General features: G+C 47.8%; 1 protein-coding gene across 2 annotated transcripts in view; it reads left to right on the forward strand.

The window, feature by feature from the left end:
- The window catches only part of LOC149350822 (uncharacterized), a 121,025-nt gene that overhangs the window by 67,592 nt on the left and 39,486 nt on the right, over window positions 1–13,947 (forward strand). Inside the window, exon 2 of one of the 2 annotated variants that reach the window (XM_089579974.1) lies at window positions 11,091–11,363. The exons of the other annotated variant lie outside the window; for it this stretch is intronic. Coding sequence (XP_089436100.1) covers window positions 11,091–11,363 — 273 coding nt within the window. The remainder of the gene's footprint in view (window positions 1–11,090; window positions 11,364–13,947) is intronic. 2 annotated transcript variants of the gene reach the window in all.

Consider the following 13,947-nt stretch of genomic DNA (forward strand, 5'->3'; position numbering starts at 1 on the left):
GTATGTGGGAGGCCAGAGCCCGGGAACGTGTAGTGGGCAGAACAAAAGAAGAATGAACTCGAGACGATCCCTTAAAATGCGCAAGACCGCGCCCACGTTTTTCTCAGTCCTTAGGAAACTCATTGTAACCTTCCCATAACATAAAACAACTCAATGGTGATGCCGTTATGCGGGGATCTATCATTTTCGCGAACCAGCTAGAGCTGATCACTCTGATCACTCGTCGTACCCTTCGGGTAAGCGTGCGTTAATTTTTTGTAGTGACCTTGCAACAACGCAAGAAACCAAGGCACTACATTAATATTGTCACCGACAAACGGTTAACGTACGCGGGGAAGATTTACTTAGACGTGCTGGGACGCGCCAGGCACCTGGGAGCTCGAGAGAGGAAGAGGACAAAAAAAAAAGGAGGCTTATCAGGGTTAAGCCCAGTGGATGCGAAGCATGTCCTTAGCGTTTGGAGGCATCTTGACCGCATACACACCCGGCGCAAAGACGCTGGCGCGGTTGCGGGCACAGAGACTGACGCGACGGCGGGCGCGCGCCGCCTCATCCCTGGCGTGACGTCACATATCACGTGATGCAGCGATGGTGGCGCCGCCGCCGCGTCGCGCGCGACGGCGCGAACCGAAGCGTGGAGGCCTCCGCCGGGCGATGTCCGACGGCGCGATATGAGGCCCCATCTGCAGCCGGTGTGACGTCATCACGTGACGTCATGTCACGTGACCTACTTGAAGGTCAATGGTGGCCACTGCCGGGCGTCGCGCGAAGGCCCGAAACCTACGTTAATATGCTGCGCATAAAAATTCAGGGGGGCACTTTGTTGACCTAAAGTGCTGTGAGGCGAAAGCCTTAAGCGCAGTGTTGGTGCTTGTGTCACTGATGTGTGGTTAAGATGTTAAGCTTCGCCTCTAAGAGTGGAACGCGACAGCGTCTTGCAACGCTGCCAGCGAGTCCACAGAACGCCATCGCCCGTTCGGCTCTGCGCCTTGCTCGACGGTAGTTTGGTTTTTGAGGAAAGGAAATGTATTTGTCTCGCATATTTCGGTGGACACCTCAACCTCGCCGTAAGAGAAGGGAGGAAGATGGGAGTGAACGAAGACGTCGTATTAGCTAGACGCGCCTTTGTTCATTCCAAACCATCGTGGTGGCATGGCGGAGTGGTTAGCGTGCTCGTCTCGCACTTCTGAGACCCTGGTTCGATTCCCCAACTCGACCAATTTCCTACTCGGTTTTATTTATTTATGTGGTCTGACTAGAAAGGTTAATTAGGCTAATTGGTATTTACCATTGTTCTAATGTCATCCATCATGTCCTGTCACTCACCTGTTAAATGATGGAACTGTCTAGAATGTTCGACACAATGTCTATGAAACGTCCAGAAACGTCTAACCATCAATGATGGTTAATGATAGTTAAGCATGGCGCACATTTCGTGATACGTACTAGTTAATGTATGGTTAGTGATAGTTAACGTGACCTTAACTAGTACACTGATTAATTAGCGTTAGTTAAGGTAGAGGCACAGTGCAGTCCCACATGCCACTTCTTAACTACTAATTACCAATTAGTCATTCAGCCATTACGTAAATGATATAATCATGAAATAACTTTATATCATAATCCGATGCCTTTCGATTGCACCCCATTAAGTATCGATTGGCTATTGATTGGCATATGCCCATATAAGGCATGCATCCGAAACGCGGACACATTTGCTAACACGTCTTGGCCACGACAGTATGAGGCATTAAAGGCTTTCGCCTTAAAACCGCTAGCATGCCCGAGGCTTGCAAAGTAGAAATAATGCAGTTCAGCCGCGTGACGACGCCACTATAGGGGTTTTTAGACTGACAACATTTTTTCAAGACAATCTCTGAGAATTCCCATCTGGAATATCTGATGTTTTAAACCTAGTACAGCTAAGGTATACAAAGGCATCGCTGCCGGGAAAGGCTTTTTTCGGGAGGCTTCTGCTTTTTCTTGTTGTCAGACATTCTAATCCTTAACGAATGACAATTCATAAACGACATGATATAAAAAAATGGAAAAGGAGAAAGCAAAAAGGAATAAAACGTTGTTGTACGGGGTTTAACGTCCCAAAACGACCCAGGCTATGAGGGACGCAGTAATGAAGGGCTCCGGATAATTAAGAGCACCTAGAGATCTTTAATGTGCACTGAAAAGCACAGTACGCGATCCTGTTCTTGCATTTCGCCTCCATCGAAGTGCATCACCGAGGCCGAGATCGAACCCGCGTCTTTCGGGTAAGCAGCCGAGCACCATAACCACTGAGCCCTTGGCAAAATGACAGTGCATATAAACAGGATCAACTCCCTTGCTCCTTGGACCGTCTTTTATCACGATTCTATCCGAAAAGATGTCACAGGCTGTGTCTACAAATGCTAAAAGGAAAAAGAATGAATCTAAAATGGAATTGTCGCAAAATTTTATGCTTCATTTTTGCTTTCTTTTTTTTTTTAATTGAACCCACTGTGGGCAGTTAAGGCGCAAACACAATTCCGTACTCTGACGCCGCATTATGAACGTTCCAGTCCCAGGGTGTTGTTGATGGCTGTGGAAAGTTACCCCAGCAACAAGTTAGCTGTCATTGCAAAACTTGAATGTAGTTTATTTGTTACCAGCTGACCAACAGCGCAGCAACAGAACTCACGCACGTGCGCAGATGCGCCCACGTATTACCTATACGAGCGTATCCCAAGACGACAGATCCTCACCACAGTGTCCTTTCTTTCCCGCCGCTTCTCGATTCCCGAGACTCAAATATGACAGATGTGAACCCCAGCGTAGAGACCGCGAGAATAACATATATTTTTTTGTTTGCCGGGCAGCGAGCCACTAATTCATAGTTGCGGCAGTTGTTTCAAGGGTTTAGGACACACAGGAAGGCATGGTGTAGTACATTAGGTTTAACGTTCCAAAACGACACGTGGAATATGAGGGACGCCGTAGTTGAGGGCCCCGTATTTATTTCGACCACTTGCGGTCCTTTAACGTGTGCTGACATCGGACAGTAGACGGGCGCCTCTATAGTTTCACCTCCGCAGAAACGCGGCCGTCGCGTTCGGAACCGAACCCGTGTCCTCGGACTCAGCAGCTTAGCGCCCTAACCACTGAGCCACCGCAGCAGGAAAACAATATTTTCGCTGTATTCGTTGCACCTTTTCGCCGAGTTTTCTCTTAATCAGTACGCAATTATCTCGCAGGAAGGGGATGATCGCAGAAAAAAAAATTACCAATAGAGACCACGAAATAGTCGAGCAACAAACTTGTACCTTGAATCGCGCCACCTCTCTGCCTCATCCTCGCCGTCAACGTTCACTTTTACAGCGCTAACTGTAAGCTGGTTGCGTGGCAGTTTGGCGTCGTCCGAAGCCTTGCGCTTTTATGATGTCAGGCTCCTAAACATGCCTCCACTCAGTCCCTCGCTACGGTGGCAGGGAACATAGGTCGGCCGAAGCAGTCTTCCGGAGCACAAGCCGCCGCGGTGGCTCAGTGGTTATGGTGCTCGGCTGCTGACCCGAAAGACGCGGGTTCGATCCCGGCCGCGGCGGTTGAATTTCTTTGGAGGAGAAATTTAGAGTCCCGTGTACTGTGCGATGTCAGTGCACGTTAAAGAACCCCAGGTGGTCGAAATTTCCGGAGCCCTCCACTACGGCGTCTCTCATAGCCTTAGTCGCTTTGGGACTTTAAACCCCATGAAACCAATCTTCCGGAGCACATTCGCGTCACGCTAACACGAGACGCCGGTTCTTTGTGATCGTCCTTTGGTCTCTGTTGGCCTCCGATAAATCATGGGACACACTTCTCGGGGGCCGTTTGGTTCGGCGTGTTAGCTGTTCTGCGTTTTGTTGATACTTCATTCGTGTCAGAGCTACCATTCGCGCCATTTTAATTCCGAGTCATCTGGTTTCACTGCGGCCTATTCCACGCGCACTTTGCTGGCACTAGCAGCAGTCTGAACCACAAAGAGTATTTCCTTAATATCGCCGAGGCAGTATGCGGTCTTGCATTTAACTTGTGGCAGGGGCCGTAAAGTCGCAAACTCAGTAGTAACTTTCATGCAGAATGTACGCATTCTGTACGCGTATTCTAAATGAACCATTCCACTTGTGAATACAATCAGCCTTTAATACACAGCTTTCATAACCGGTGTTAGCCACGTGTGCGCCTGTCACCACTTCAGCAGCCGAAAGAATTAGGAAGGCGCGGAAAAAGTACAGTTTTGGTCATAAGTTTACGGTCCTCCGAGCTTGTGGCTGGGCCATGAGCGGGCTTCTTCCAGCACTCGTGGAACCCCAAAGCACTGGAACCGCTAAGAGAAGGGCAATCCCCGCTCTCCGAAGACCTGGAACGCCATAAGGATGCTGCTGACCCAGCAGTGTCTTCGGTGGCCTGTATACTTCTGGCGGAAACCGTGTATGTGTGTACACTAGCGATCATGCTATCGTTCTGTGAGATATCAGCCATGTAAATATCCCTCAAGGCAGCGATTCATGCGCTCAACAGAGATATAAATGATCGGCGTACTTAAGGGAATTCTGATCCCTTCAGAATTAGCATGCTAAAATGACTTTCTATCGGAGCTAAGCCGCGCACTACGAAAAGTCATGAAGATGGCTGTGATGCTGAAGCAAAACGTTACAGCGTCGTTTGCTTAACAAAGGTAATACAGAGATCGGTATCTTACAGTTAACCACTTCAGTGGGCACACGATGCTCTTGTCTTTTGAGAACGTATGGCGATGCTATACGTTTGAAATGAAAGTTGTCACCGCTTATGTCTGCAGGTACTTATTACTGCTACTGAACTTTAAACTGGTGCACAGCAGTGCACTGGTCTTGTGCGTGACACAAGAAACACTGCTTCGACTCAGGCCCAGTTTGTGCAGTTGTATTCTGACACCATTTTTTTGCGAGATAGGTCTTTAGAGCGCTTCCCACAGTATCACACTTAGCATGGTTGTAATTAATTGCGAATTGTGGCCCTTGATAAGTTAGTCCATTTTCTGCGAGAATTTTCATGCCTTCCAATCTGCTTTCTTGTATTTTTGCGCTTACAATACTATACGGTCTAGCCACTTTCACCTGTTTATTAGTTTACGTCTCCCACCGTTCAAGACTAAAACCTACCATTTGACTGCAAAACTTACCATTTGAAAAATATCAATGAAATTAGCTTGGTGTTTTTGTTTCTTATGAATTTTTTTTCGTGAAAGATAACCTCAGTGTGCGTGTCTTTGTTCCCAGCGCGATGCGATGCAGGAAAATGGAAATTCTTCCACCTGTTTATTATCCGCTCTCCAAAATTATTCCTGCAGCTAACTAAATTGCGCTGAAGCTTACGACACTATGCGATGCAGAGATGTAAGTCTGAGACCGAAGATTGTGAATATGGATAAACGACGCAAAAATGCTGTTCTTTGCTCCTTATGCTCTTCTCTTTTGCCTCCGAGTTGGGGAGAGTACAGTCGGTTAGGTCAGTGGCTGCCCTCCTTGAGTCCAGCCGTTTTGGCTAGAAGCCCCACGCTCGCTATCATTCACTGCGTCGAGTCTCTCTGACTATGCGGAAGGATTCGGCTTTCTTTCTGAAGGTTTGCTTTTGGTTTGTGGGACACATTGGACGCGTCGCGGCATTTCAGTGGATGACACTTGCTTTCCCGCGCTATTTCCTGTTACCCAATCTGGCCATGCCATTTTCTTGGCTGATTGGTTATATTTTACTCCATTATCTCTAAACTATCGTGAACACTGATCTGTGAGAAGTTCTGCGAGCCATGTACTTCGGGTTATTGTATTCTAGCTTGTTTAACAAGCCACGCACTCGTTTACACGACACGACAGCTTAGGCTTTAAAGCTGAGACGGCCGCCTCGGCCACATGGATCAAGGTGACATTTGACGACCGTCTATAACGAGCATTAACTTTTTTTTACTTCATAGTAAGCTATCTCATATAAAATTATCAACTTTCTAACCACTGGACATACGAATGTTCAGACAGAAAGTTGTAAAGACTCGGAAAGGGAAGAAAAAAAAAACGAGCCCACAAATGGCGTAAATTTAGAACAAAGATAGTTGCACCCTAGAAGATTTTTTCATGCTCTGAACAAAATGCACGAAATGTGACATGTGTGCGGCCGCTGAACATGCATGCTCAGAAAATCCCGGTGTAGCTGTGCTCTAGAGCATACGCCTCGACATACGACATTCGACATACGCCTCGTTAACAGCCAGTAGCAGCTGCTACTGGCTGTTAACGAGGCCTATGTCGAACCTGAGCAGCAACAGTCGGTGTAAACGCTTGCGAGTGTTCCGCAATTCTTCTGCTCCTCCGCCGTTTCGCGTCCACGCTTACCATTCAAGGATTTCACAGCGCTAGCTGTTAACGGGAAGGGGGACGCGACATCATCGTCGTCCTGAAACACGAAGCCGTCCACAAAGCGACGCCAGCGAGCGCTGCAACAGCTGCCAAGCGCTGCGGGGCTGGTGGCGCGCAGCTTGTGAGCGTCAGGCAATCCTCTTCTAAGGTGACACAAAAGATGGGTCGCCCCAGGCTGGGAGAGAACTTCGCGAACGTCGCCGCGAACGCGAACACAAGCGATGACAACATTAAGATCCTGACATGCGCGCCCATGAAGCGGGGCGGAAGTTTCAGGGGCGTGGGGATCCTGACGTGCGAGCTCGGGATGCTGAGAAGATGAGACAACAGCTCCAGGATAAGTGAGTGCCCTCCCGTGCAGCCGAAGCGACCATACGCGAGAGACAGGTGAACCATGCACAGTGGTGCTACTCGGGAGTTTGCGCGTCAATTTCAAGGCCATCCACTCGTCCTTACCTGTCCGTCTGCTAGACAACCGCTGAAATAGGATGTTATTTCAGGGGTAGCTGCATACGCGTAGTTGCCGCTTTCATGAGCAACATTAAAATTAGGCGGGGTGTAGCGATTCGCTAGGACTGAAATTCACAGCATCTTTGATGGTCACCTGGTAACATTTCTTAATGCCTTATGACTTATTAATTGGAATTCTTCTCATCTCCTCACAGCCTAGAATGTTAATTAACTGATGTAAATGTTTACACGAGCACCAAGTAAAAAATAATCTCGTTTGCCTAATGACGCCCATTATTTCTTTAGTTTCATTCCCTATACTCGCTGCAAAATCTGACCTATAGAAAGCTTTCTGCGCTTACCGTGACTAGTTGAGACGTCCATGAAAAATCCATGGGATACACCAAACAGTCGAAATTCCTGCGCTGATTTTCGGTGTTCATTACCACCCGGCACGAGGTGGGAGCTGGGAGCTTTGTAAATTAAAAGCATTTGTACAGGTTTTCTGGACTTCATATTGTTAATATACTGCAGAGAAGCTTTCTTGGAAGCCCATGGGTTGTGAATCTTGGCGATAGCAAAAAGAAAAAAACACTTAGCAGTGCTATCTTATTTTGATGAAGAAATTGCAGTGTGCTGTCAGATTACTGTCACTCACAGGTGTGACGTCTTGTGTTGGTGATAGGGCTTCGGTAGTCTGTTTGAAATACCTTTTTCGCTTTCTTGACCTGTGCTCTCTTGCTGCGATTTCTACCAACGGCCACTTTGAGCTTAAAGGTCGACTGCTAGGAAGCAAGTGACCTATAATAAGCGCGCCTGTACTGTCATAGATTCTATGCAAGGGAATAGAGCACCGCGCTGCAGATAGCCTCAAACCCGACGTGTGGCGCAAATCAAAGACTCTTGGACATTCGTTTTAATTTTGAGGTAACTGTGGAAGATTGTAAGGTACTGTTACGGAAATATTTAAGGTAATAGGCAATTCTTCCGATGCATAGCAAAATCTTTCTTTAAAAGTTTGTCCATCGCTGTAGTTAAGACTGCCATAAAAACCTAAAGGGGAGCGTTTTTGACAATAGCAAAAACGGTAATAGCAAAAAAATGCAAGCCTGCCGAGAAGAAGCCTGCGGCTATATTGATTGTTATAGTGGTATCTTGCGGTGTATGAAAAAATTTCCATCCATAAACAAATGCCCGTTTAAAAATGCGCTTGTTTAGAATTTCTTGGTATGCTACAAAGCGACGGCTTTTCGCAACTTGGTGGAAAGGGTACTGCCGTGTTTCCTGCTGCCGTGAAAGGAGGATCGCATGTACCTTTCCACCTTGTTTCTGAAAGCAGCCACCATGTGTCGCCACAAGTAAGATTGTATTAGGTTTGCGATAATCTGTTGCATGCTCCTGTGTTCCCTTTTATAAAGACTATGCGCATTTAGTGGTCGCACAGAGAGCCAAAAGTCAGCAGGCTTACAAACAAAAAAGGAGGAAACGTCGCATAAAAAAAAGCTCGCAATGAATTCACTGGAAACGCGCACATGCAAGACCCAGTCAAACCGCTGAAAAAAGAAACTGCCATGGGCTAACGTTTCAGACTTCTCACCACGGCGCCAATCGCCAAGTTGAGCCTTCAAGAACTCGTATACTTCTTTCCCTCGCTCTCTGGGAAGATGTAGCAGAGATCGCTGCATCTGCTGCACACGCCGCATCCGTGTCATGGAGACGTAAAATACGAACCACGATGTACACGTGCGAAACTGAAACCGCAGCCCCATGAATGGGATGTCTTAGCAACGGCAATGCCAGCTAAGTTTATTTACATGGCAACATAAAAGATTAATTTTTTTTTAATTCTGTATAGTCTTAGAGCCTTCGAACCTTACGTCTCAGCGTTAAGTACCGTATACCGCGCGGTGACCACTGGTTCCTGTAAGTCATAGCGTACAGTATACCGTACGCTTTGACATACGGGAACCAGCGTTAGTGTGGCTGACGATTTATAGGAGCTGAATGCGCCGTGATATAGACTACAGAAAATTCTTACTCTCTACATTGGCAGCTATAGGTGTTCAACTGTTCGCCTCCAATGGGTTCCCATCGCATCGTTAAGGAACTTCCGACAATATGTTCCGCGTTTCAAGTGGTGCTGAACGCCTGTTATGGGTGCATATATGCAGCCCGAAGCCAATAATAAAACGTTTGGTGAAGAGGCTGCTCCTGCCTGGTTCGAAGTCCCGCATCGAGGCCGCGTCCTTCCTTCACTCAGTCGGCATTCTGTCGAAGGCTTAAATGCACCACAGGGAGCTTCTTATGAAGCAAGTACTTCACTAAGGCCGTTGTGCTTGCAGCCGTGGCAGCACCAGAACCATGTACGTAAAATGGCGGATTCAGTTTTCGTCTTTCGCCGCCTTATCGGCGTATGCGCAGCGCACGAAGACACTCTTCCATTTCATTTCCCGATAGCCACAGGACTATGCCGCTCGTCCGTGACGCTCTGCGTTCATTGCTACGTTGCGAAGTATGATAACGCGGCACTTAACTCGCTGGTTCCATCCGGCCTCATTGGAAGGGGCCGTACCAGCCGCGTATCGCGCGAGAGAAGTCGATATAAGCGACAAACTCTGAGTCGAGCGTTTCCCGTGTTTACTGTCTGCCGGAAACAGGGTGACTACATTACCTCCGACAAGAGGCTTCCGTGGTCTGTCGGGCTCAGCTAGAGTTGTGTAGTTCATTAACTGCCTGGTTAAAATAAAAAGGCGATCCGAGAGACGTGCGGTAGTCTCCACAGTGGCGCCAGGTTCACGAATCCAATCGTTCGTTCGCCTTCCTACGTAACTGGACAACGCCCTTACGCTAGCCGGTAACGATAATCGACGTGGCAGCGGCTATGTATTCGGTCATTTACGTACGTAGCACGCGTACCTATGTTGTTAGTGGCTATTTATTAGTAATAAAAATAAAAATAACAATGAAAAGAAAATATGTTGCTAGCCGCGCCATCTGCCATCGAAACCTGAAGCACCTGAGCTGCGGCTAGCGGGAATAAAGGATAGGCAGCGGGAAAGAAAAGGGGGGGGGGGGGGGGCGATAGAAAGAAATAATAGGGGTAGGGCGGCAATATACACCGTGTATAAATACAGAATATGGAAATAGAGATATCAATACGCGCGAACAGTTTTATGGGCGCAGTTCATGGTTTCACATGACTAGACGTGTCATCCGTTGTCTTGGATACAGTTGGCATAGCAACTTTAGCTGGATAATGACAGGGAAAGTAGCGCCTTCCTGTCCGTCCTCTTGTCCCAGGCTCCGTATTATTACACTTCGTTTGGTTTAATATCGGCGCAGCAAATGGCGAACGAATCACAACCATGGCGATCCCCTAGTCGACGGTCCAGAATTGCAGTGCGCAGGCAGCGTGACTAGATTGGTAGTGGCTGAGCTCAATTTTATTCGCAATGTTTGCTGAACCGTGGAACTCAGGACGGCTGTCTGAAAGTTTATAATCGCTTAAAAAATTTCGCTAATAATGGCTCCAGGGTCTTTCATGTCTTCTGGGTATATTTATTCACTGATGTCCACAGCTAAGGGTTAGAGTTCCCTGTGTAAACTAGAGCATGCGCACGGACAGATAAATGAGCTGCCTAGGCAGAATTTGTGCAGTGGCCATACCTGTTTAAAAACAAAAAATCATTCTTCTTAATTAAACAACATTACTAACAGTGCTGACACATATGCCATTACAAATTACTCCAATGTCTGAGTATTCTTCGCAGCCATTAAAACTTGCTTGAAAATCCAGCAAAATAAAATTAGTAGGCTAATAGACCGATTCCGATCGGACAAGCAGCAGTGTCGTTCGCAGCAGCCGCGGACATTTTCCCATTGTAGCCCTCCGGCCTTCCGTGATGGCCCCTGCCTATCTCGACATGACCTCGTCTTCGAGGACTAATTGCGCAAAACGTATTAGGTTTAGGACCACTGAAAAATACTTCGCATTACAAATGGTGTCAACTTGCTCTGTGCAACGTCCGGCACTTTCATTTGCTTCTTTCAAGTCTCAACACACTTGCAATTTGTACGGCTGAATAGGCTTCCGTTTTTACGCAGATTTCTCGCTGCGTGTGTCAAGAGGAGAAAGAGGGGGTGTTCTCAGAACGCACTCATTAGGGGACGCATGCATGCACAGTTTTCAAATCTAAACGGTGTGCTGACCCTGGGTCCTGTCTCGGGTGGTGTGCGCAGTTGCTGGTGTCCGGCGGCGCGTCGTCGTCCTCGCCGAGCTGCGCCGAGCCGTCCTCGGGCGCCTCCTCGACGTCGAGCGGGAGCGGCGCTGGCGGCGCGCCCGAGAGCCCGATGGCGGCCGAGCAGCCCGTCTGCTACGAACCGTCCCGCTTCCTGTACCCGCGGCTGGCCACGGGCCTCGCCGTCAATGGCCTCTACCCGCCCTCGTACGCCGACCAGTCTGGATACGTGGCGGCGCTGGGCACCAGCTCGGCGGCTTTCTACCCTTCCCTGGTGAGCACTCCACGATGTTACGTTCCTGCGCCTGCCCACAACCCTGCACTGACAACCTCCGCACTGAAACAGTCCTAGACATCATGCTGCCCATTTCTGCAACGTTCGATCTTTGCGACCGCATACAAATGGCGCTCACTGCACTTAGCGGGCCGTCACAGTGGCACCGCTCATAAAACACTGCTAAACGTCTTTAATGCTTGTAAGAAGCAGTAGCCAGGTGGAAAATTGCATTTGAAAATTGAAGGCAGCTGCTCTGAAGCCGCATCGCTAGTGGTAATTTCTTTCTCGTATACTCGAAGTGCTGCTACACTCGCTGTCCAAAAATGGCATGAACTTGATTCCAGTTTTAGCTATGGCACTTGATGCACAAAAAAACTAGTCACGCTTTAATTGGTGCAGTTAGTATGAATCGCATCAACGTGCGCATGCAAATGTCTGGCTGTTTAACCACGTACCACGATAAAAAAAAAGTGGCACCAGAGAGCCGAAAACACAAGCCTATCTATGTAAAAAGTCGCCGGACATGCGTTTGCGCATTCCGAAGTAATGTAATGCCGTGACTATACAACCGTGCATGCATAAAACTGTACGCATGACTTGCAGTGTGGTCATCCTGGCCACGCCGCCCTATCACTGTATGCCGACACAACAGTCTTAGGGCTGGAACTGCTGAGCTTTCTACTCTATAGTATTTACATTATGTGCTGCGTTCCGCGTGACTCTGAGCGCAACTGCAATGCAAAAACGAAATATTTTTGCACGAACGAGGTCACCGAACAGGAGGGCTGGTTTAAAGTCCGCCCGAAATAGTGGCGTTCTTTGTTGGTAGATCAGCCAAGAATAAATAGTGTACCTGAAACCACTAAACAGAGAAGTTTCGAAGATTCATAAATGTGAGGAGTTCGAAACAGAAGCAAATCTTTTTGTTAAAAAACGGTAAGCCACGTCGGACGTTTGTTACAATACAAACCATATTATTAGATCGCCAATTAACGAAACTCGCTATAAGATTTCAATTAGTACATCCCGGAGACAAGTCGCAATGGTGAGTTCGAAGCCACGGAGAAGACGATGCCACATTAGTTTTTCTTTGTTTTTTTTACTGCTGCCGCCGCCGCGGTGGCTCAGTGGCTATGGCGCTCGGCTACTGATCCTAAAGGTTCAGGTTCGATCCCGGCTCTGCCGGTCGAATTTCGATGGAGGCGAAATTCTAGAGGCCCGTGTACTGTGCGATGCCAGTGCGCTTTAAAAACCCTAGGTGGTCGAAATTTCCGGAGCCCTTCACTGCGGCGTCTCTCATAGCCTTACTCGCTTTGGGACGTTAAACCCCCATAAACTAGATTAGGTTTTTATGCAAAGAAAATGTAATTTTCTAAAACCTTTGAGCGCGAGGAATTCCGAAGCTTTTTTTCCGCACAAAAGCGAGACTGACCGCATGATGCGCTCAGGAGTTTGGTGGAAACGCAGCGTCTGTTGGTGACGTGTGTCAGTACCTACGGTGCCCAATTCGAACCGCCTGCGCTAATGTACTATGTCACTACAGTCTTTTGCTTCGCTTCTTGGTGCAAGGCAACCAATAATCATCGCCAACTATACGTGGTCGTTACATTTGGGAGCGACGAAGCAAAAGAAAGTGTATGTCATGGCACAATGGAGCAGGGAGCTCGAATTTCGTGCTTTAGTCATTGCGACGCGTTACCAGCGGACTTTGCATTCTCACCGAGGTTCTTGCGCCTCACGCGCTCAGCATCGATTTCGTGCACAAAAATGCACCGAATTTCCTCGCGCTGAAGGGCTTTAGAGAGCCTTTCTCTTATTCTCAAAAGCATATATGGCATCGTCTTTGTCCGGGGTGTCAAACTCATCACATCACTGGCTCTAACCACCACGCTATGATGATGAAAAAGTTAATTGGTGGGCTTTGATTAGCTGCTTATTTTTGTTGATTTTCATTGCAATTCTTGATATCCGTCACAGCCGACTGCTCGTTTCTCAAGCGATTTTTTTCTTCTGTTTCGAGTTAGCTTATTTAGGAATTTTCTGATGTGTTCGCAGAAACATCCGCTATATTTTAAATAGAGAGTTTTGGAATAGGGTCACCCTATCGGTCAGTGGGACAGGACAATAGCGGGGCGCCAGTGCACAGAAGCTGAACGCTACCCCTGGGAGCATTAGTGTTCTGCGCATGCGCACTGCCGTCCTGCTATTCCCCTATCCCCTAACTGACAGGTTCACCCTATTCTAAAATCCGCCTCAGGAAGACTGTTCGCACCGGCTGATGCATCGTTAAGCGCGTACTTTTATTTTATCCGGTATAGATGCAGCTCGAAAAAGTGTCTACGCGAAGGCACTGGGCTACTTTTATAGCTACAGTTTGTTGTACGATGTGATGGCATCGTACACAACAGCATCAGTCTGTATCTCATGAATCGAGAGCTTTTGTAATAGCTAAGCAGTCTGTTAAATCGTTCATAAAATGTGCTACATATTTAAAAAGACCAATGTACAAAGCGGTGTTTGTGCGCATTTACAACATATCATAGATCGTACTGGCCAGAAGTAAAGACGAAAATCTTAGACC

Source organism: Amblyomma mixtum, chromosome 3 (assembly GCF_055824585.1).
Source record: "Amblyomma mixtum isolate Tamu chromosome 3, ASM5582458v1, whole genome shotgun sequence".
NCBI classification, from domain to species: domain Eukaryota; kingdom Metazoa; phylum Arthropoda; class Arachnida; order Ixodida; family Ixodidae; genus Amblyomma; species Amblyomma mixtum.